This window comes from Artemia franciscana, chromosome 13 (assembly GCF_032884065.1).
Source record: "Artemia franciscana chromosome 13, ASM3288406v1, whole genome shotgun sequence".
In the NCBI taxonomy this organism is placed as follows: Eukaryota; Metazoa; Arthropoda; class Branchiopoda; order Anostraca; family Artemiidae; genus Artemia; species Artemia franciscana.
In genome coordinates, this window is record NC_088875.1 from 3259072 (window position 1) to 3283184 (window position 24113).

Below are 24113 nucleotides of genomic sequence, written 5' to 3' on the forward strand. Positions count from 1 at the left end.
GTACTAAACACCAAAAAACGTGTGTGTGGTTGTAAGGGGGAGTGAATTGAGAGCTGTTCTGAGTGATAGTGATGACTCTTTATATTTATGGGTCTCAACTTCGATTTTCTTACAGAGTAGAAAGTGTTTCTAATATTATTTTGTTCCGTTTTCTTTTTAAAATGAACCCGATTGAACTTGAACTTGAGCAACCCTCAGTCGAAACCAACATTTAAAATAGGGATATTATAAAAAGAAATAATGGGGGAGATCTGGAAATTATGAATATGAGGGGTAGAAGACCGGATCTTTCCCTTTATACTTGTGTGCTTGCTTATATTATATTATTATGAAATGCTAAGTGGTTTAATCTACATTCATTGGATAGATTTCAGCTGTGCCAATATTTGGACACAGAAAAAATTATAATAGATAAAATTTTGTGTGGCTTATCAACGAGTTTAAAAAGAACTATTTCATCATTTGTTTGTTCAGTAACAGGAAATGTAAACAAACTAGGAAAATACTGAATGTATTCCAAAAGATAAAGATGCTGAATATATCATCATTGCAAGACACATAATCAGGAAACTAATCATCTTTTAAGTATTTTTTACATGCATAGAAAAAATTTTAGTTTAGCTGAGTTAAATTTAAATATTTAAAGTAAAATTTCATAAGCAGTATTTAAGAACTTTTGTATGATATTTAGCATCAACCATATTGTGTTGCATCGAATTTTGAAAAACAAAAATGTGGCCAAGGGAATTGACAATATATGTGACAAAAAATCTAGGATTTTCAATAAATAATTTTAATTCTTGATTGTTAATAATAATTCGCCGCAGGGATGGGTCTTTTCAGGACTAAGATGATTTTGGTATCAATAGGTTTATTTCCTAGCTGCGTATTTCTCAAACTTTTGTGATTGATGCACCGTTAAAAAAAAAAAAATAAATAAATAAAACATACATTTAAAAATATATAAGGGAAGGTGAACCATCCTTGGTCTTCGCTACTATTTCTAATGGTTCACAGTTCTAATGGGTTCTCAGTTCTATGTTTTTTTGTTTTTTTTGCTTTTTCTTTCTTTTTTTTGCATGACGGTTTTCAAATAAATTATCCAAATTATTATTTATTGGACCAAACAGGTATACTGAACAGAATGGCTCTCCCAAAATTTTGATTTTGGACATTGGGGAAAGGGCTACTAACTACCCTTCATCCTTTTTGGTGACCTAAAAAGGGAACTAGGACTTTTAACTTCCTTTTGAAAGAGCCTTCCGCTGATCCTCTAGGACTATTGGCTGGACACGCTTCCCCTTATATCGCCATAATTACGTAATTTACAGCCCTTTCCCCAGGGAATATGAGGGTCATATTATCACCAACCGTATAGCTATTGGACCTCTGAACTATGCTGAAAAAAAGACTATGTCAAAATGTTGGTTGAACAACATTGGGGAGGGGGGTCGGAGTGGCTAGTTGTCCCCGACCTTTTTGGTTACTTAAAAGGGGCGCTAGAACTTTTAATTTCCAGTCAAAGGAGTCCTCTGTCAATCTTCTAGCACCATTGATTCGACGAGATCACCCCCTGGGAAAATTCAGTGCCCTTTTAAGTGACTAATTTGGCCAGAAGGTCATTCTACCACTTATTTAACGCTCCTTTTGCGCCCAAGCATCACTTCTTTCTTGCGAAGTGTCAAGTATCTCAAAAATGGTGTTTGATATTCCCTAGAATTGGCATTTAAAGGTTTTTGAATGAATTAAATAAACTTCGACGCTGAAGCTACTATATTAGTTGTTATAACTCTGCTTATTTAAAATTTCCAAGAATTTTCTTCGTAATTAGTATATTTGCTAGTTTAAAAACCTTTGAAAACTAAAAACTTGGAACAAAAAACGAACTTTGAAAAACCTGAAAAACTTTCAAAACCTTGCTAGTTCGAAAACAAGCTGTTTTACTAATTTAACATGAAATGAATCTTTTTCCTTTTAAACCACTTTCTTAAGGTGCATATAAAGTGGCTATCTCAACTTATTGCGAAAATATATTGGTTTTTGAAAATTTTTTATGTCTTTAAAGGTTTTTCAATGCACTAATTAAACCATGAGGATGAAGTGGCTATATGAGTTGTTATAACTCTGCTTTTTTTAAATTTCTAAGAATTTTTTCGTAATTAGTATATTCGCTAATTTAAAAACCTTTCAAAAATAAAAGCTTAGAGCTTAAAAAAGAACTTTCAAAAACCTAAAACACTTTTAAAACTTGGCTAGTTCAAAATCAAGCTGCTTTGCTAATTTAACATGAAATGAATCTTTTTCCTTTTAAACCACTTTTATTTAAAGTGCATATAAAGTGGCTATCACAAATTATTGCGAAAATGGCTATCTCAAGACATTGGTTGAAAAATTTTGGGGATGGGGTTTGGGGGACTGGCTAGCTGTCCCGAATCTTTTTGGTATCTTAAAAAGCGCACTAGAACTTTCAATTTCCGTCTGAATGAGTCCTCTGCCAATCTTCTAGGACCCTTGATTCGACGAGATAATTCCCTAGGAAAATCCAGTGCCCTTTATAAGTGACTGAAAGGGTCAGAAGGCCATCCTACCACTCCCTTTGCAAAGGGAGCGTTATACAACGCTCCCTTTGCGCCCAAGCATCACTTCTTTCTTGCAAAGTGTCAAATATCTCAAAAATCGTGTTCTATATTCCCTAGAATTGGTATTCAAAGGTTTTTCAATGCACGGTTTGCAAAGGTTTTCAAGTTGCTATATGAGTTGTTACAACGCTGCTTATTTAAAATTTCCAAAAATTTTCTTCGTAATTTATGTATTTTCAAGTTTAAAAACCTTTGAAAACTAAAAGCTTACAGTTAAAAAAAGAACTTTCGAAAACCTGAAATACTTTTAAAACTTGGCTTGTTCGGGATCAAGCTGGTTTTGCTAGTTTAACAGGCAATGAATCTTTACTAATGTTTTTTTTCTTTTAAATCAATTTCTTTAAAGTGCTCGTTTTAAGTGACTAAAACGGCCAGAAGGCCCAAGCATCACTTCTTTCTTGCAGACTGTCAAATTTCTCAAAAATCGTGTTCTATATCCCCTAGAATTGGTTTTCAATGCACGGTTTTCAAAGGTTTTCAAATGGCAATATAAGTTGTTATCTCAGAAATGGTGTTCCATATTTCCTAGAGTTAGTATTTAACGGTGTTTCAATGCACTAATTAAACTATGAGGCTGAAGTGGCTATATGAGTTGTTATAACAATGCTTATCTAAAATTTCCAAGAATTTTCTTCGTATTTAGTGTATTTGCTAGTGTAAAACCTTTGAAAACTTAAAACTTAGACCTAAAAAACGAACTTTCAAAAACCTGAAACGATTTTTAAACCAGGCTAGTTCGAAAACAAGTAGGTTTTACTAGATTAACATGCAATGAATCTTCATTGGTGTTTTTTCCTTTTAAATAAGTTTCTTTAAAGGGCATATAAAGTAAATAGCTAAGCAAATCTACTGGATTAAATTTTCAGTAAAGTGAAACTGACACTTTGGCCCTTTGGGAGGTTTGAGACAGGATACACACCCAAGTTACTTGTGTTAATTTATGTTCTACATAATCATAAATGGCTATTGTTATTAATTTCTGTAAATTTCTATTAAATTCAGTGCTTTCCAATTACAGAAAAACTGTTTATTGGTTTTCTAACATTTAAAGTCCAGGCTCATGCGAACTTACCACGACTGCTTCTTCCTAGGATTTTTTTTATTTTTCATAAATTCTTGCTTCACCTCTCCTAGATCCATTTCTGCACAGCTGACAATTATTCTTATCAAAAGTTTTTCTCTAGTGCCAAAACCTTCCATTGACTTGTAAAGTCGCTCAGCGTAATATTTTTGCTCATTTTTGGAACAGGCCACTGGAAGCATAAATTTAAAATTGTAGTAATGATAATTTAATTAATTAGTTATCGTCGTTTTTCCTTCTAGAATGTCATCATTATCAAACAGTTCTTCGGATTTAAGCTCTTTAGTATTATTTATCAAAACTAAGTGTATTTGCTGATGCCTATATTGTTTAGAATTTTTAATAGTTGCTTGTAACTGTAAATAGATTTTCTTCCCTAATAGTCTGCAGCTATTCGTAGAGATATTCATTTTGATCTATCTCAAAAAGCACTTCAGTATTATCCATGTAGATCACAGCGAGCAGCAGACCCTCTTTTTTCAAGGTTACCCTGTTCTGTTTTAAACTAATACCCTTCCATTACTTTCGTCTGAGAAATATATTTTCTTTATTAAAAAGTTAAGTCCTTGTAATCTATTTTAGTAATTTAAGTACTCTTTTACGCCATAAAAGTTGTTTGCGTATCAAACCAATTCTGTTTTGACGTCCATTCTGTTTTGCCAACCCTGTCTGAGCAGCTCAATCAACTCAAAAATGGATGAACGTCATCAACGGTCAATACATTGCCATGGGCAACACCCACAATAAAGCTCCAACCCTCACCAGGACAGACCACTCCAGAAATAACTAATGGCACTGATATCCGGTTCCCTTTACACTTGCCGTTACGTTTTTGGACAGAAAAGTTGAACACCTATCCTCAGATAGTCGTATCTATTTCCATGATACTGGACATGATACCAGGAAATGAATATTGACAAATATTTTCCCAGTTTGCGAAGGGGCAAGGACTGAATTTTGACCTATCAGTATACACTACTAAAGCATACAATGATGTAAAAAGATAAAAATTAGCTAAGATAAAAGAATTTATTTGGAAACATACGTCATAACACATCATTCAAGAGAGGAAACATCAAACCGAAATGGAAGTAATAAATGCTTCGTCTTCCGTACAGGGGTTTTCATAACAAAGCCAAGAGTAATTTTTTAAAGTCACGACCAGTATCGTTCTAAAAATAAAAAATATATTATTGTACAAAACGCAGTAGGTATTTTCAGTCTCCTAAAGACTAAAATTTATATCTCAGAAAATAGCCAAAAAGCCAGCTTGGCCTTAGGGCGCAATTTGACAAGGCAACTACGGTTCCATATATATATAGTACTAGTAATAATGATAATAATAATAACAAAATTAAAAACAATCTATTTCATCTTTCTGTTCAAAACATAAAGGCCCTTAGAAGAGTATAAAAAAGAAAATGAAAGCACTAACAAAAAAACTCAAAAGAAGATCAATATCTCTACTATAGAAAACCTTGTCGAATTACGCAGTTAAGTGGGAAGTCGACAGCACTTTCACCACGCTTATCGAATGTATACAGCAGGTGATTCGTTTTCTAACAAGTGTAAAAAACAGCATATCTGTTGGAAAATATACATCGTTAGTGTTTACAAAAACTATCAACAACATCTAACGTCTGGAGACACATAGAGTTTTTTCAAGCTCTGTAATCGTTTTTCTGTCAGGTAGTGAAATCAAACACTTACAACACTCTAGTTTTACTAATTATACTGCTTAAACTACATTTGCAATTACGCTGAAGAAACTGTCAAGTGTCCCAACGCTAGATAGCGTTGATAGTTTTTTTTTGTTGACACTAGTGCCAGTTCATAATTTTATAAGCTACCACTCTTTTAATGTTCTGGTTGCAAATCAATAGCGGCAATTAGAGAAGATTAGAGACAGTTTAGGCAATTAGAGACAGTTTAGCCAATTAGAGACAGTTTAGCCAAAATGTATGCTGCTGTTTGTGAGACAAAAATTAGGAAGACAAAATATTTGATTTATTTCCTCGTGATTCATCGTATGATATATGTCTATTTGCCAGTGTCACCCGGCGGCCATGTGACAAAAAGGGAAAAAAAAACTTAAGAGTCGTTGGAAATTTTTGATATAGGTATCTAAAGTTAGGAAAACTTTGCTGATATTACTTGAGACTAGTGAACTTTACTTTTCAGGTGCTATGACGCTTGAAGAACATGAAATTTGGGTATTCTCCAAACTATGAAACTTTTAAGCCTGCCACAAGCCAATGGTGTAAAATAAATTTTTCGAGGAGGTCTCCTTCTAAAGAAACTCGCCAAGTTTCAAGTCTGCTTACCTTTCTCATGGAAGGTTAGCAGAGATGGGAAGAGTGACAGAGGAGCCACGGGTTCACTTTGTAGCTCTAATCCTGCCACAAGCCAATGGTGTAGAATAAATTTTTCGAGGAAGTCTCCATCTAAAGAAACTCGCCAAGTTTCAAGTCTGCTTACCTTTCTTATGGAAGGTTAGCAGAGATGGGAAGAGTGACAGAGGAGCCACGGGTTCACTTTGTAGCTCTAATCACAGATACAAAAAACCCTTGTGTGTTTTGGGTTCAAAAACACATATCATTCGAGTATATTTCTGCTAAACTGTTGGTGCAAAGGGGAGGGAGGAATGATGGAATGGTCACAAGCACACTCATAGAAAATTCTTCCGTGATTACACTTCAAGAAAAATGTGGCATTTCCATCTTTGAGCTAAAAAGTTTATTGAGAGTGGGGAGGTGGTGCTTGAGGGTTTCCAGGCAAACTTTATGACTTCAATAATACAAACGAGAATCCTTTCGTGACTTCATTTCACAAGGTGTGGCAACGCTGGTTAAATGTTGGCCGAGGAAAGAGATTAAAGGTTGAAGGAACACTGTACCGAATTCTCACCTTGAATTCTCCTAATTGGAAATCCTTACATGATTCTAGTTCAAACAAGGTGACACATGCCTGATTTTTACCAAAAGCAAAATGGTAGTGGGGGACCTGTTATAAACGTCTTGAGTCCACTTTGGTCCTCTAGTCATGCATACTGAAAATGCTTGTGGGGTTTTGGCTCAAAGAATGAGCAACATGCCTCTCTTTCTACTAAAAATTGGCGTTAAACCAGGTAAGGGGGAAAGATTGTTCAAGAGCAGACTTATTCAATTGGGCTTTCTCATCGTTCAGATTTGAAATCCTTACATAATTGAGGTTCAAACTAAGTACAACATACCAATCTTTCTGCTAAAAGTCACCGATAGATGAGACTAGGAGGAGGAGAGTTTTGAGTAGCCACTTTGTTCTTCTAAGGATACATTGGGGCCTCCCATTTCAGCTGAAAATCTGACAGTATTTGGCTCTTGTACTAGTGGCGCAAAAGCTAAGGATCAGTTCCTAAAGCATTTTTTTGTTCGGAATTATGTGGTCCTTACACCGAGTCCAGATTTAGGTCGTCTGTATAGGTTAAAACTTACTGTCTTTGGACCTAATTTGGACTTGGCTCGTTTTGCACCGGATCAGGACCTAGGTAGTTTTGAGACAGGGTTCATTATCCAATCTTTTTGGATTTCTTTAAAAAGCTACTTTACAATTTTCGGTTTCTATGGGCTGAGATTTCCTCTTTACTGGGTTACAGCTACTGATGAAGCAATGATATTTAGGATAGCAATGAAGTTATTACCTTTAAAAATTTTCAAATTTGTATATTCCATTACTGAGTTTCATACGAAAATACTGATTTTCCATACTTTAATCAGCCTATCAAAATTGTCGATTAGCAGTAACAAAAGATATATTTATAACGAAAATCTAAACAAAAGATTTACTGTAACAATTGATTCAAAAGTTGATTTTCATACCATGGCCAATTTTCTAATTTCGGTATTAAGAAAGAAGCAAAGAACAAATCCCAATTTACCTAACAAAGCGAGATGAAACCATTTGTCCATTTCCGTCCCAAACGCAGAAAGAGAATTTTCAAAATTTCCATTTATTATCTCAAATTAAATAGCTTGGGGGGCCAGGGAACCCACACAAATCTTGAAGCTTAAAAATTTTAATCAAACTATAATTTGAGGTGGTCTCCTCCACTATTACCTGCTAGAACCAAAACCTGCTAGTTTTCATTCTAGCTACCTGCTAGCTTTCCATTCAAAAGCAGGAAGATGTCTCGAAGAAACAAAGACTTGGCAAAACAATAGTCCTCTCAAACATGAACAATATAGCCCCACTTTGGCGAAGACACTGTAAACCCTCCTCTTTAGCCAATATATGTAACCAATTTTCGCAGCTTCCTACACATATTGTCAAATTCATTACTTAAACCATCGGTCCAGAATTTTCGTAAAAAACACAGACACAATAAACTGGAATCAGGGGCGTTTGAGAGAAGAAAAACAATACAAAACCAAGGTCTTGCTACCATAACGCAAAGAAAAGCTTAAAAAAGATTGGCCAATAATAGGGATGGAGGAATGCTCTCATAGCAACTAACGTTCACAGCTGCAATTTCTTTGAAGCTATTTTTGATAAATGGTGCATAGCACCAATTTTTTACTGAAAATGCAATATAGACATTTTAGACAGTTTATAGACCCAGTAGTCTGACCTAAAACGAGCAGAAAATAAAACCTTCTCACTAGAAGCCCCTGAGGCTGTATCCTTTTTCATTTATTACATATAAAAAAAGTTTTTTTTCAAGTGAAAGTAAGGGACAACATTAAAATTTAAGATGAATAGAAATTATTTTGTTTATTTTAGGGGGTTGCCCCCTCCTCAATATCCCGCCCTTCACCTTATAGCTCTTTAGCACTTTTAAAAGAGCTTCTTATCCTAATTCAACGGCCCTTGTGTTTCAATAGTCGTTCATAAAAAACGGGACAAAAAGTCAAACTTCAGCGTAAAGAGCGAGATAGTTAGGAGAAGGAAACCCCCTAATATACGCTGCTTGTTTTATGTTTTAATGTTGTTCCTTACTTTCAGTTGAAAAAAAAATTTAATTTCTGATTTTTTTTCAAATAATGCCGTGAAATCAAGCTTCTCTCCATAGAAAATTTCCTTCCCCACAGAAAAATCATCAAAATAAAGCTCTTCCCACGTAAAATGTCCTCCACTCACAAACCTGAAAAAAAACCCACCCAATCATGTTTTTCAAATCATACAGGAAATCCCACTCCCAGTGTATTATTTTTTGTCAAAATTCAAGTCATAATTCTACATTTTTCAGAAAAAAATTAGAGAACAAGCAATTTTGAACTGGTAACACTCTCGATTTTCAGGCGAACGCTCTACCATAAGGCTATGAGATGTAGATTACAACTACGAATATTATAGTTGAACAATATCGGGGAATTTTCAAACTAATATCAGTTTCCCCAATGGATTTGGAGGGTCGTTTCCTTCTAGCTGCCCTCCAGACAAGTTTGAGATCTAGGTTGATTCTGTAGTGCGACCAACTGATGCACTTATAACGTAAAAAATCTTCTGGTATAGATAAAGTGAGCGCTCTTGAAATTTTCCATGGTAGTAGCTGCAGGTTATTTGTATTGCTCTTGTGATGCAGATAGTTGGGATCCAAGAATTTGTACCTTCTTTTGTTTCTTTGTTGAAGATCTCACTTCAATACCAAAGAAAGGTAGACCATATTTTGAACTTAAGCCATTTTATCTAGTGTCTTAGCGACTTTTTCACATCACTAAAATCTGAGTATGCAAAAATCGGTCTTGAATTCAATGTTGAAAAGTCGGTAGATGTCTTTTTCAACTGGAAGCACGCACCACCAGCGGATATTCCTCTCGGGAACAGAAGGATCAAGGCAGTTGATCATATTATTTACCTTGGTCTGGCCATTGGTTCCTCAGTGAAACACACAAGACAACTTCTTATAGCTCACATTGAATGCAAAGTGGGGTTATCGTATGTTTGTTTTTTTGTGACAAATAAGATGCGTTCCAACCGCCATCTTCTTTCAGAGTTTATTAACTCTGTTGCTCTACCACATTATTTCTGGTAGAAAAGTACCACATTTATAATCACCGTTTTGGCACATGTTTACTAAAATGCATAAGTACAGAACTTCTTTCGCTCAGTTTTCATTCGTTTCATAAAGTACCTTCTATGTTTCTCCCCATGGACTTGCATCTCTTATGCTGTTAGAAAATACTGCTTAGCTGACCCTTTTTTCTGCTTATTTAAAATTTCCAAGAATTTTGTTCGTAATTGGTGTATTTGCTAGTTTAGAAAACTTTGAAAACGAAAAACTTAAGAGCTAAAAAGCGAACTTTTATAAACCGGAAACACTTTAAAAACCATACTACTGGTTTGTAGCAAGCTGGCTTTGGTAGTTTAACATGCGATGAATCATTATTAATGTTTTTTCCTTTTAAATCAATTTCTTTAGAAAAGCGTATAAACCAAATAGCTAAGCAAATCTACTAATTTAAATTTCTAGTAAAGTGAAAGAGACAATTTGGCCTTTTGGGAGGTTTGGGACACGAGACACACCCCATTTACTTGTGTTAATTTATATTCTCCATAATTTCGCATCATTAATGATATTAATTTCTGTCCATTTTTAGAGACCAGTTATTATGATTTGACTCCTAAAACGAATATCACAAGTTTGCATTCCAGGATGAGCCTTTAAGAAAAGTAAATTTAATGAGACTTGTCAAAAAAGAAGACGTAGACTAAAATCAATATAGTAAGCTATATTCGTTCCATAATTCATAGTAAATTGCATTTTTTTTTCAAGTTTAAGACATTTTTAAAGTCCATTTCTCCTTAGTTATCGTTTTAAATTCGCTGCTTTCTAGTTACAGAGAAACTGTTTATTGGGTTTCTATCATTTAAAGTCCAGGTTTATGCAAACTTACCGCAACTGCTTCTTCCAGGGATTTTTCATATTTTTTCATAAACTCTTGCTTCACATCTCCTAGATCAATTTCTGAACGGCTGACAATTATCCTTATCAAGGGTTTTTCTCTAGTGCCAAAACCTTCCATTGACTTGTAAAGTCGCTCAGCGTAATATTTTTGCTCATTTTTGGAACAGGCCACTGGAAGCATAAATTTAAAATTGTAGTAATGATAACTTAATTAATTAGTTATCGTCGTTTTTCCTTCTAGAATGTCATCATTATCAAACAGTTCTGCTGATTTGAGCTCTTTAGTATTATTTATCAAAACTAAGTGTTTTTTTATTTTTATAGTTACTTGTAACTGTAAATAGATTTTCTTCACTAATAGTCTGCAGCTATTTGTGGAGATATTCATGTTGATCTGCCTCAAAAAGCACTTGAGTATTATTCATGTAGATAACAGGGAGCAGCAGATCCTTTTTTTAAGGTTACCATGCTTAGTTTTAAACTAATACCCTCCCATTACTTTCGTCTGAGAAAGATAATTTCTTCATTAAAAAGTCAAGTCCCAGTAATCTATTTTAGTAATTTAAGTACTTATTTACGCCATAAAAAGCTTTTTTGCGTAAATTAGATTTTCTTCACTAATAATCTGCAGCTATTCATAGAGATATTCATGTTGCTCTGTCTCAAAAAGCACTTCAGTATTATCCATGTAGGTCACATTGAGCAGCAGATCCTTTTTTTTCAGTTTACCATGTTCTGTTTTAAACTAATACCCTTCCATTACTTTCGGCTGAGGAATATGGTTTCTCCATTAAAAAGTGAAGTCCTGGTAATCTATTTTAGTAATTTAAGTACTCTTTTACGCCATAAAAAGCTTTTTAACGCATCAAAACAATTCTGTTTTGACATCAATTCTGTTTTGCCAACCCTGTCTGAGCAGCTCGAGTCTCGCTAACTGCCTTGGTATAACAATCTACTCCACTTTCCTGCCCAATTTTCGATTTTGATACACCTTTAAGTGGCTGGAAATTCTCCGGTAGACAACTCAAAAATGGATGGACGTCATCCACGATCGGTACACTAATATGAGCAACAACCCCAATAAATCTTCTACCCTTACCAAGACAGACCACTCCAGAAATAACTAATGGCACTGATATCTGGTTCCCTCTACACTTACGACGCTGCTGAGCATGAGATTTAAGTAAGCCCTGCTACAAAGTCTAATGAAAACATCCTGGTTTCCAAGAGCATACTCCCCCGCAGCGAGACGTTTTCCTTTAATTGAAATGTAGAAGTTGAAGTTAAAAACAAATTAAAGAAAGTAAAATAATTTGAAGGAAAAAATTAAAATGAAGAGGGGTTTAGAGCTTAAAACGATCAAAAATCTTCCAAACATGAGAATGAGTAAAAGTATAGCCATTCACACGATTGAGGAGGTGTCCCTGTATATTTTCCTGGAAATTCCTTTTACTTTCTATTTGATTCACCATCTAACATAAGAACTTGTCTTCATCTCAATATTTCGAAATTAGAATTCATTATTTGAAATTACACGTAAATGCTTGGTCCCCTCCGAGCAACATGGGTTATGAAGATTGCCTGGATGTGATTATACCCTTTAATCACTGGTTTCTGTGCCATTGAAATACCCGATTGGTGCGTCACTCAAACACACACGCAATGCTATTATTGCTGATACCCTTAGAGAAGTTTGGCCTGCTTATGGTAAGCTTGTACCAAGCAAGGTAGGATTAGTCGTTGTATTTCAGCCCGACTCTATGATGTATTTATCTTACTGAGTTTTCTTTACACCTCTTTGTTTGGAATCCCCGACGTGGTTAAAAAGTAGACCCAGGTTTTAAAGTTATTACTACATTAGAAAACTTCCAGGAAAAGCTGCCGACTCTAGTTCTTGGGCAACTCTTAAAATCTTATTTGAATGTCAAGGTTGAGTTAGACCATTTAGCTGCGTTTACCGGCTTTAAACCCAAATTCTGTTATTTACCTATTTGTGTACTGTCTTACACTCTGCCACCAAATTTTTCATGCAGTCTTTACCGGTAATAAATCTGTCTCTTATCCTAAAATAATAAAAAAAAAAACAAATCAAAATCAAAACATGCATTAATTCAAAAAAGAAATTAAATGAAAAAAAGACATTTTTTTAACTGCAAGTAAGGAGAGACATTAAAACTTAAAACGAACAGAAGTTACTCCGTATATGAAAGGGATTATCCCCTCCACAGTGCCTCGCACTTTACGCTAAAGTTTGACTCTGACACAACTCTACTTTTTAAAACAATACAATAAAAAAAAACTTTAGGGTAAAGAGCGAGGCACTGCGGAGGAGGTGTTTCCCCTATTTTTTAAATAAGCAAATTTTCTCAGGCTCGTAACTTTTGATGGGTAAGACTCAACTTGATGAAACTTGTATATTTAAAATCAGCATTAAAATGTGATTCTTTGATGTAACTATTGGTATCAAAATTCCGTTTTTTAGGGTTTCGGTTACTATTGAGCCGGGTCGCTCCTTACTACAGTTCGTTGCCACGAACTGTTTGATAGTAATTAGAAGACACAAAATCTCCTTCCCCCGCAACTGTCACATTTTAATGACTTTTGTAACCTATCTCACTGCTAAAACTAACGAAAAAAAAAAATCATGCTTACAAATTGCACAAAGGGCTTTTTGCATATGGCCAGAAAATTCCTTTTCCACAGCTTTCTTTAAGGAGTTTCCAGTCAGTTTCTTATATTGTTTTTGCACTTCGTTTAAGTGGGGATAGCTGCTACGACACATAATTTTAATGAATTCAGACTCATCAGTGCCCCATTGTCCTTCACCTAAAAATATTAGATTCCGTGAAATGGAATGCTGGACCTGCAGCAGCGAATGTAGTACTATCAGAGCTGTCAGGGTTTTCAGCAATCTACCACGAAGAGGGTCCAGCTAAGGAAATAGTCTTTTTGTACCTGCAGTATGCATCTGTATTATTAAGGGTAATATTAACAGTTCAACAAAGGGGTGCGGAACCCCTCAGACCCACTTTTCTTGCTACACCAAACCCTAATATCCTTCAGTATATTCCTTCCCATGCATAACTAAAATCCTCTAAAAGAAGATTTTAAGTGGAGAATTTTCATTTTCTGAAGAAAACTCTTAGGAAAGCAGCCATTTTCAAGGCTTTGGAGATCATTGTCTCTCACTGAATTAAAAAGTTTTTGACACAATTAATTTTGGTTTAGTTCTCTAATATCTTTTTGGCCAACACCTCCCCCTTATTCTGTAAATCTAGAAAAAGATTATGAAGGAGTTAATACTATCGATGCTTTAAAGAATAATCATAGATAGCGCAATAGCATGGTGCTTAGAATTCCGGTGTGGTCTTAATTTTGGCTGAACAGATCTCAAAGGCGTACCCTAATCATAGAAAAATATATAAATATGGATCTGTTCAAAGTGAGAGAGCTGGAGCAGGAGAATGCATCTCATCCTTGAACTTGAACATCTATTCTCCTCTCCCATTGGGATCTTCTATCTTGTTTTCTGAATTATGTGCCATTCACCTGGCCCTGGATGCATTTACAAAATTATCAAAATTTACAAAAAAAACGTAAAATCTGAAAATATTCTCTGTCTCTCTGACTTCAAATCAGCATCACTGTTGCTCCAAAATATTAATAGAATAGCCAATGACAAGGATTTATTTAATATTAGAAGGCAGCTTCTTGATCTTAAAACTAAGGGCAGTCTGATTTATTTTCAACATGTTCCAAGTCATAAAGGCATCAAATATAATGATATGGCTGATTCTCTAGCAGCAAAGGCTTCCATGTTAATTCCTAGTCCTTCCTCTGACCTCGATTCACGAGATATTATCAGGCAAAGATTTAATGTTAACCACAATAAATTAATTTTATCCCCCGTTTCATACTAGACTAAATACTGTGCTATATTACCGGCTGAAAACAGGTGCCCTACTTCTAAATAACTTGTTATTTAATTGGAAGCTACATCATTCCCTTTATGCCGAGTCTGCTTCTCAACAGATGAAACAATTCAGTATGTATTATTTGATTGCCAGGCTCTGAGTGAGGAGACTATTTCTCTAAAGCGTTTCTGCTCCTTGGCTAAGATTCCAAATACTTATACAGCTATCCTGAATTCTAGCCTGCCTGGGCACATTGATCGTAAGATATTATAGGCATCTTTTGATATCTTAAAGAAGAGACAAATTGTTTAGTGAGTATTAAAGCATCAAGAAGTCAAATGAAAAGGAGATGATTTACTTATAGACTTTGATTGTGAAGAAGAGAGTGGGAGTGAGTAGGAAGAGCCGTATTAGTACCGGCCAGCCTAGTGGCCTTAAACTGCTGGGGACAGGCAGCACAGTAACCCGCACTTCCCACAATTAATAATAATGTATTAATGTATATAATAGTGGGCGCTCATTGTTTGCTGACTGGAGGATAATAGTACTTCTAGTGGCTAGTTTTTCTGATGAAAGAGTCAAAGAGGGGAAAGGACTTGATGATAGTCTATATACCTCTCTATAATCTTTGGGAACTGGAAATGGCATTTTTGGCATGTTCAACCCTTGGTGTCCAAAAAGGGGATTAAGGTGAACCTTTCTGGGAATGTTGAGAGGAGTATTTGACTAGATCAAAACGCATGATATGAACGAAGGTTTTCAAAAGGATGTATCCCAAGAGTGGCTTAGGGTATTAAGTTGTAACTTTCAGGGAATGATGAGGGAGATGATCAATTGAGAAAATTTGTTATGTGCCCGCTTCTACGACTACTGCTCCTACTACTACTACTACTGCTACTATTACTACTAATACTCCTTCTACTGCTACTACTACTCTTACTACTACTACTACTACTACTACTACAAATGCTACTACTGCTACTATTACCACAGCTGCTACCAAATTGGACTAGCATATTCAAGATGCGGGCGGACAAAAGACGTGCAGATCCTTAAGGAGTAAGAAGGGGGACGCTACATTTATCTGGGAGCTTAAGGAGGGTGACAGACACATTAGCTTTATGGATGATGTCTTTAACGTGGATATTCCACTTTAAGTTTGCAGAAATTGTGACACCAAGTAATTTAAACGAGGACTCATAAATTTCAGGAGGGATAGGATTAAGAAAACAGGGCAAGGATTTGTGGAAACAAACTGGTATTATCATGGACATAGAGGAGTTTACTGTCATGTCTAAGTCCAAAGCCTCACCTCCAATTTCATTGAGGATACTCATAGGGTCGCTTATTAAATTTCTGAAGCAACTTTCGACAATCGTTAGGTCATCAACCAATTTCCATCGGTCAGGAATTTCCTTCACGAGGCTGTTGATCGTGACTGAAAAAAGTGGGGGGCCTAGGAGAGTACCTTGGGGTATGCCATTGTAGACAGGGAGAGGGTTTGAGCAATGGTTCTCGTATTTAACCGCCTGCGATTTATTTGTTAAAAAGGAGGCAACCAATTTTACCAGTAAGGGATCAATATTGAACTTGCTAAGTAATTTCTCAATTAAAATATTGTGGTTAACAAGGTCAAGCGCTTTCTGAAGATCAATGGAAATTAAGTTTAGCCAGGAATTAGGCTTTTCGATGATATTCCCGATGTAGTCAATAAGAGAAACGAGGTAGTGGGAAGTAGAAGTTGATTTTAGGTTTCCGAATTGCTTCAGGTCAGTAAGAGGTAGGATCTTTTCCTTTAGCAAATCTGCAAGGAATCCTTCATACAATTTTGAGAAAATAGGAGTAGGAGTAACAGGTCCAACACCTTCAAAGCCAGACTTTCCGTTTTTCTTTTTCAAAGGGGTAATGAAACCCTGTTTCCAAATTGTTGGAATTTGCCCAGACTTAGTAATTTCGTTAAACAGGCAAGACAAGGGCTTAGCAAGGGAGTCACCGAAGGCTCTGATAAAAGGAAACGGGATATCCAAAGGACAACAACTTGCCTTCCTTAGTTTGTGAATTCTTCTTTCTACCTCAGACGGGGACAGTCGGAAAAGAAGGAGATGGGGCTCCTGTTGATAATTGGATGGACAATGCTGGAAGGCTATGGACAACGGAAGCGATAAATTTATTTAGATTATTTGTGGTAACATCAGGGGGCTCTGGTAAGTTAAAATTAAGCTGGTCAAAACTCTTGCCGCACAGCTTTTTAACCTCGGAATACCAGTTTTTTGGTTTATTACTGAACAATTCTTCGATCTTATTTTTGTAGTAATTTTTGTGAGCCTCCTCAAGTTATTTTTGTTTATTTTTGTGAGCACCTTATAAATCTTTTTTCTGGGAAACAAATTTGATATTTATCAATTAGCTTTTTATGAAACGTGGCCGTTTTCTCATCAAAGTTTTGTAAACTATAAATGTCAGACCAATCTTCAGTATTCAGCCACATACCAAAAGAAAGAAGACCAGAATTTTGAAGAGGGCGGCAAGGGCTATAAGCTATTGAGAAATTATGCTTAAAATTTGAGGAGGGGGACAAAAGAATGGAAAGATGATAACTCCCACCTAATGGGGGCAAATTTGAGAAAGGGCTGTAAAAATTGTACATATTAGTTAAAATAACATCAAGAGAGGTATTTCCCCGAGTCGTCGGTGTCTTAACAATTTGCTTTACTTTAAGTGAAGCGCAGAAAGAATCCATTTTAAGGTCGTTGGCATCGCCAACTAAAAAAGGCCAGCATTGGGGAGCTCAGAAATAACAAAATCAGCACTTGCCTGTAATTTCTGGATAAAATTACGTTTTGACACAATATTTTGATTTGGGAAGTCATAGAAAACAGCTATTGCAATAATATTAAATGGACGAGGGAGTACTTTTGGTCTAACACTTAGCAAGAGGATTTCATCATACTCAGGGACTCAAATAACCTGTGGGTAAAGGTGACTCTTAGTAAAGAACAAAACTCCGCCACCTTTTTCCCGAGTGGGTGGACGGAGTTTAATAGAGTCTGAATAATTTGTCAGGCGTAGGGACCCTGGTTCATGGGATTGGACTTCAGTAACAGATACGATATCTTTCAAATTTGATTCTGAAAGCACCTCAAGTTCAGTAAGCTTTTCAAAATTAAGACTTTCAGAATTAGTAACTAAAAGTTTAGGAAAAACAAACCGATAGGGGAATCGCGACAGGTAGGTTTTTCGATTGGGAATTTCCTGGGTAGGGTTTTAATTCAATTTTATTACGCTTTGGAGAAGAAGGGTAAGAGAAGGATTTGCCTTTGTGATTTGGAGATGGGGGGACGGGCAAGGATATGGTCGAAGCATGAGGAGAAAAATTAGGATTAATTACAAGACAATTATTAAATCAAAAAGTCTCAGACCTAAGTCACTTTGACAGGGTAGGCACGAGGGATAAAACGAATGGGCTGAGGGTGGGGTTTCGTAAGGTGCTGGGAAAGGGCAGATATTTTCCTTGTGGACGTCGTGGGTTGTAGTCGAAAACGCTAGAAGCGGATATAAATACGTTCTGAAACCATGCTGGCTATGCATGCCGTATCAAACAGTTCGTGGTAACGAACTGTAGTAAGGAGCGACCCGGCTCAATAGTAACCAAAACTCTAAAAATGGAATTTTGATACCAATAGCTACATCAAAAGAATCGAATTTTAATGCTGATTTTAGATATGTAAGTTTCATCAAGTTTAATCTTACCAATGAAAACTTACGAGCCTGAGAAAATTTTCCCTATTTTAGAAAATAGGGGGAACAACCCCTAAAAGTCATAGAATCTTAACAAAAATCACACCATCAGATTCAGCGTATCAGAGAACCCTGTTGTAGAAGTTTCAAGCTCCGATCTATAAAAATGTGGAATTTTATATTTTTTTGCCAGAAGGCAGATCACAGATGCGTATTTATTTGTTTGTTTCTTTTTTTTTGTTTTTTTTTTCCCAGGGGTGATCGTATCGACCCAGTGGTCCTAGAATCTTGCAAGAGGGATCATTCTAAAGGAAATGAAAAGTTCTAGTGCCCTTTTTAAGTGACCAAAAAATTGGAGGGCACCTAGGCCCCCTCTCACGCTAATTTTTTCCCAAAGTCACCGGATCAAAATCATGAGATAGCCATTTTGTTCAGCATAGTCGAAAACCATAATAACTATGTCTTTGGGATGACTTATTCCCCCACAATTCCCGGGGGAGGGGATGTAAGTTACAAACTTAGACCAGTATTTACATACAGTAATGGTTATTTGGAAGTGTACAGCCGTTTTTCAGGGGGATTATTTTGGTTTAGGGGGGTTGAGGGGAGGGGGCTATGTGGAAGGATCTTTCTTTGGAGGACTATGTCATGGGGGCAGAGAAATTCAATGAAGTGGGCGCAGGACTTTCTAGAATTATTATAAAAAAAAACAATGAAAAAATAAATATGAAAAAGTTTTTTCAACTGAAAGTAAGGAGCAGCATTAAAACTTAAAACAAACAGAGATTATTACGCATATGAGGGGCTCATCTCCCCCTAAATACCTCACTCTTTACGCTAAAGTATTTTTAGTAATTTCAACTATTTATTTTACGGTCTTTCTGGTTCAGGAGTCATTCTTAAAGAGTTGGGACAAAATTTAACCTTTAGTGTAAAGAGTGAGGTATTAGTGAGGGGACTAACCCCCCTCATTTACATAATAAAAATATAAGAATATAAAAGTTCGTTACGTAAGTTAATTCTTAAGTTACGCATATTTTTTACTAATAAAAACGTTCGTTAATAATTAAAAGTTCTATTTGCCTTTTTAAGTAACCGAAAAATTGGAGGGCAACTAGGCCTCCTTCCCCACCCCTTGTTTCTCAAAATCGTCTTATCAAAGCTAGGAGAAAGCCATTTAGCCAAAAAGAGAATTAATATGCGAATTTCATTTTAATAATTTATGTGCGGAGAGCCAAAATCAACCATGTATTAATTCAAAAACGTTCAGAAATTAAATAAAAAGAACTAGTTTTTTTTAAACTGAAAGTAAGGAACGACATTAAAATTTAAAACGAACAGAAATTACTCCGTGTATGAAAGGGGCTGTTCCCTTTTCAACGCCCCGCTCTTTACGCTAAAGTTTTTTACTGTTTAGTAAAGTAGAATTGAGAGAAAGAGTCAAACTTTAGCGTAAAGAGCGGGGCGTTGAGAAGGGAACAGCCCCTTTCAAACACGGAGTACTTTCTATTCGTTTTAAAATTTAATTTCGTTCCTTACTTTCAGTTTAAAAAACTAGTTTTTTTATTTAATGAAAACAAGAAAGGAAATAATAAATGAAAAGACAAAAATCAAATAGGTGAAAAACGAAGATTTTGTCGATATTTCGACAAGGACCTCCGCCAAGTCGTCCTCTGTGCTAAGAAAGAGGAAAAAGAAAAAAAAGAAACAACAACAAAATCTAACTTTCTTAAGTGAACTGTACGAGAGGAGAAAAGACACTGAATCAAAACACAAAAACCAACTTGAAATCAATGAAAGAGACGCTATCAATTAGATTGAATAAGTATCCTTTGCCTTGCAACAAATTCCGCCTGTCTACAAGTTCGGTTTTCATTAGATATGCGGACAGGTTGTCTTAAATTAGACTGGGTGAAAATATTCATAGAGTCTTTTAATATTAAATTGTTATGAATTGGGCCTTAGGAAATATCTCCCGTGTCTCTATTTATAGCCAAATTTCTATTTATATGTTTTTTTTTATCTCAATTGCCTCTTTAAAAGATTGCGGTAGGCCATTTACGGTAGATATTAAAGTTGCCTCTTCAAAAATAACTAAATGGTCAGGATTTTCGTATATATGCTGGGTCAGAGCTGAATCAAAGTTGTCATTTTTATTTTCAAATCTCAGGGACTTATCTATCGAAATTTTGTGTTCATGCAATCGTTCCCCTAGTTGTTGATGGGTCCTGCAAATGTAAAATTTTCCACATGAACACGTGACTCTGAAGACACCACTACCTAGTATAGGGTCCGTTTTATCCTTTCCCGAGTTGAAAAAATGTTCAACGTTTTGTTCAGTTTTGAAAGAAACAGAGAGATTATGTTTTTTTTTTAATTTTCCAAGTTTGTCGCTGAGTTTCGAGACGTATGGTAATGTAGTGAAAATTTTTTTCTCAATTGCCAGTGTAACTGAATCAAAGGGGACGGGCTCCCTATTTTCCTGTTTGACCTTTTTTAATCGTCTATCTATCATATTTTCAATGAGATTGATTGGGTAGCCATTGCAGAATAGAATATCTTTAACGTAATCTAACTCGGGTTTTACATGATTGCGTGAACAAAAAAAAAAAAAATTCTTAAAAAAAAAAACAGATTTGAAAATAAAAATGACAACTTTGATTCAGCTCTGGCCCAGCATATATGCAAAAATCCTGCCATTTAGTTCTTTTTGAAGAGACAACTTTAATATCTACCGTAAATGGCCTACCGCAATCTTTTAAAGAGGCAATTGAGATAAAAAAAAAACATATAAATAGAAATTTGGCTATAAATAGAGACACGGGAGATATTCCCTTGAGCCCAATTTATAACAATTTAATGTTAAAAGATTCTATGAATATTTTCACCCAGTTTAATTTAAGACAACCTGTCCGCATCAAACAGTTCGTGGTAACGAACTGTAGTAAGGAGCGACCCGGCTCAATCGCAAACGAAACTCTAAGAAACGGAATTTCGATGCTAAAAGATATATCAAAAGAATTGTATTTTATGCTGATTTTAAATATATAAGCTTTATCAAATTTAGTCTTTGTCATCAAAAGTTACGAGCCTGAGAAAATTTGCCTTATTTTGGAAAATAGGGGGAAACACCCCCTAAAAGTCATGGGATCTTAACGATCACACCATCGCATTCAGCGTATCAGAGAACCCAATAGAAAAAATTTCAAGGTCCAATCTACAAAAATGTGGGATTTCGTATTTTTTGCCAGATCTGCTTCTCCTCAATGCCTCGCTCTTTACGCTAAAGTTTGACTCTTTCTCTTAACTCTGCTTTTTAAAACAGTAAAAAACTTTAGCGTAAAGAGCGAGGCATTGAGGAGGAAGCAGCCCCTTTCATATACGAAATAATTTCTGTTCATTTTAAGTTTTAATGTCGCTCCTTACTTTCATTTAAAAAAACTTTTTTTTATTTAATATCTATTGAAAACCGAAATTGTAGACAGGCGAAATCTGTTGCAAGGCAAAGGACACTTATTCAATCTAATTGGTAACTTCTCTTTCATTGATTTCAAGATGGTTTTTGTTGTTTGATTCAGTGTCTTTTTTCCTCTCGTACAGTTCCCTTAAGAAGGTTAGATTTTGTTGTTGTTTCTTTTTTTTCTTTTTCCTCTTTCTTATTTTTTTGAGCACTGAGGACGACTTGGCGGAGGTCCTGGTCGAAATATTTGCTTGTTTTTCATATTTTGCTACTGGCTGACAAAATCCTCGTTTTTCACCTATTTGATTTTTGTCTTTTCATTTATTATTTCCTTTCTTGTTTTCATAAGAAGTGGATATTTTAGGATGGATAGATCTAGTGTTAGAGGGAGGGGGAAAGGGGAGAGCTACAAGAGGAACTTAATATATATGTCGAGATCGTCTGTTCCGTGAGGAAGGGGTCCAGTAGCGTGATTTCAGACGAGGGGGCAGATTGTCCCCTTGCCTCAAGTGTTTTGGCACCGACTCGATTTTAGAATTATTGCTTAAAATATTATAATTATTAAAAGGTTCTGAACGATTAATATTATGATTAAGAACAACATTTTCCCTTCGTATTGCTCGTTTATAGCTGCTTCTTTTGAAAGTACCGTAATATGGATGTGCGAAAATAAATTTTTGTCAATACATGATGAAAGACAACATAGGTCAACGTGATCAAAACTACACTTAGTATAACTACGTGTTTTCGAGATATAACGTGGAGAAATATGCAAAATCGACCCTTTTCCTTGTTCTTACAAAAACCACTTTCATTAAAAAAATAACAGGTCATATTGAATTTGGACGCATTTTTTATATTTACTCCCGTATGCTGGTGAATGTTCTTTGGGCTTGATAAGGGCGCGGCACTTAGATTGAGTTTCTCACTGGAGCTTATTGGCACTTGGACAGTGGCACTTTTCACGATTGCATCAGCAAAAAAATACGAGCATACTTCGCAACCGTAATTAATCCCAGCATGACCTGGGCTTTGCAATGAGATATTTACGTCATTAGAAATTGGGTCTGATATTGGGGGGTCATTGCCAAACAGCTGACTATCAGCGGTATAAATTGAAATGATTTTTTCGTTCAGTTTGGATTGCGAGGGGTCAGTTACTCCTGAAGATAGGAAAGAAACACCGGCGGATTTTTGCAGGCTGCTGAAGAGATATTCTTTAAGTTCGATGTGGTTTTCCAACGTATTGCTATAATATTTTGCATTGGTGAGGTCCAACCGTAATACTGCAATTTCTGCCCGAGCGGCTGATAGATCCTTTTTTAACATACTGATCGTTTCCTGTAGCACTTCAATCTCACTTTCTTCTAAACCACTTGGTGAGGTAATTACCACTTGTTTGAGGTATTTTGCAATTGACATGCCTTTATTAATAATAATAATAATTTATTTGTTACCCGCTTGTTTTGACAAATTAAGCGGAGTAAAAACATTAAGGAAAGAAAAACGAAATAACACAAACAATACAATTAATACAGTCTAATCAAAGGGTGGTAAGGGCCCAAGCGTTGACAGGCCTCAGCACCTAATCTAGCATAGAGTTTTTTATAAACGAAAATAATATAAGTGGCACAAAACTTTCTGATAATCTTCTGATTTCTATAAGAACGCGGCAGATACAATAAATATTTACAATAACGAAAATACATAACTCTTATGCCCTGCAAATCTTGATTATTAAACAACGGGCGCAAACCGGAAAGAAACAATATAGAATGATCGCAATATGTAGAATAAAGTCTGGATAAAGCCTTTCGTGAAAATCTGCCTCGGTTCGGGACAATTTTCGCGTACCCTTTTTTAAGTTTACTTTTAATATCATTTAGCCCACAGGATCGAAAAGCTGATAAAGATGAACAAATATTAATACCAAGCCACCGAATCGAAGAAACGAGCTTAACTGAAAAATAACCACAATCAAGATCACTACTTTGATGCTTAGCATTAAAAACTAAATATTCACATTTTTCAGTATTAAGTTTGAGGCCGATTTCCTCAAAAGACTTAGAAACAAGCTGGGTCGACTTAATTAGGCTAGATTTAGTGCGGCTGATCAAAAGTAAATCATCTGCATATGCAATGTACGAAAGATTAGTTAGGCCTAAAAAACATGATGGATTAATACGTGGCAAAACAGAATAAAGACAAGCATTAAAAAGATAAGGGGATAAGACTCCTCCTTGCCTAAGACCAGAACGGATGGGGATATTACCAACGTAGGTGTCACCTGACTTGAGTCGAACATATGAATTAGCATACCAAAAACGAAGAGTTGATATAATAGACACATTTGCACCAAGTTGGATTAAAGAATACCAAAGTTGGCTATGACAAATTG

General features: G+C 35.6%; 1 protein-coding gene across 2 annotated transcripts in view; it reads right to left on the bottom strand.

Annotated features, from left to right (window-relative positions):
- Positions 1-4735: 4735 nt before the first annotated feature.
- The window catches only part of LOC136034390 (annexin B9-like), a 38168-nt gene continuing 18790 nt past the window's right edge, over positions 4736-24113 (bottom strand). The window contains exons 5-7 of one of the 2 annotated variants that reach the window (XM_065715536.1): positions 13256-13429; positions 10593-10774; positions 4736-4892 (exon numbers count right to left, since the gene is read on the bottom strand). In XM_065715536.1, the coding sequence (XP_065571608.1) occupies positions 4845-4892; positions 10593-10774; positions 13256-13429 (404 nt within the window). In that variant the 3' untranslated portion in view covers positions 4736-4844. The remainder of the gene's footprint in view (positions 4893-10592; positions 10775-13255; positions 13430-24113) is intronic. The other variant, XM_065715537.1, reaches the window with a different exon arrangement.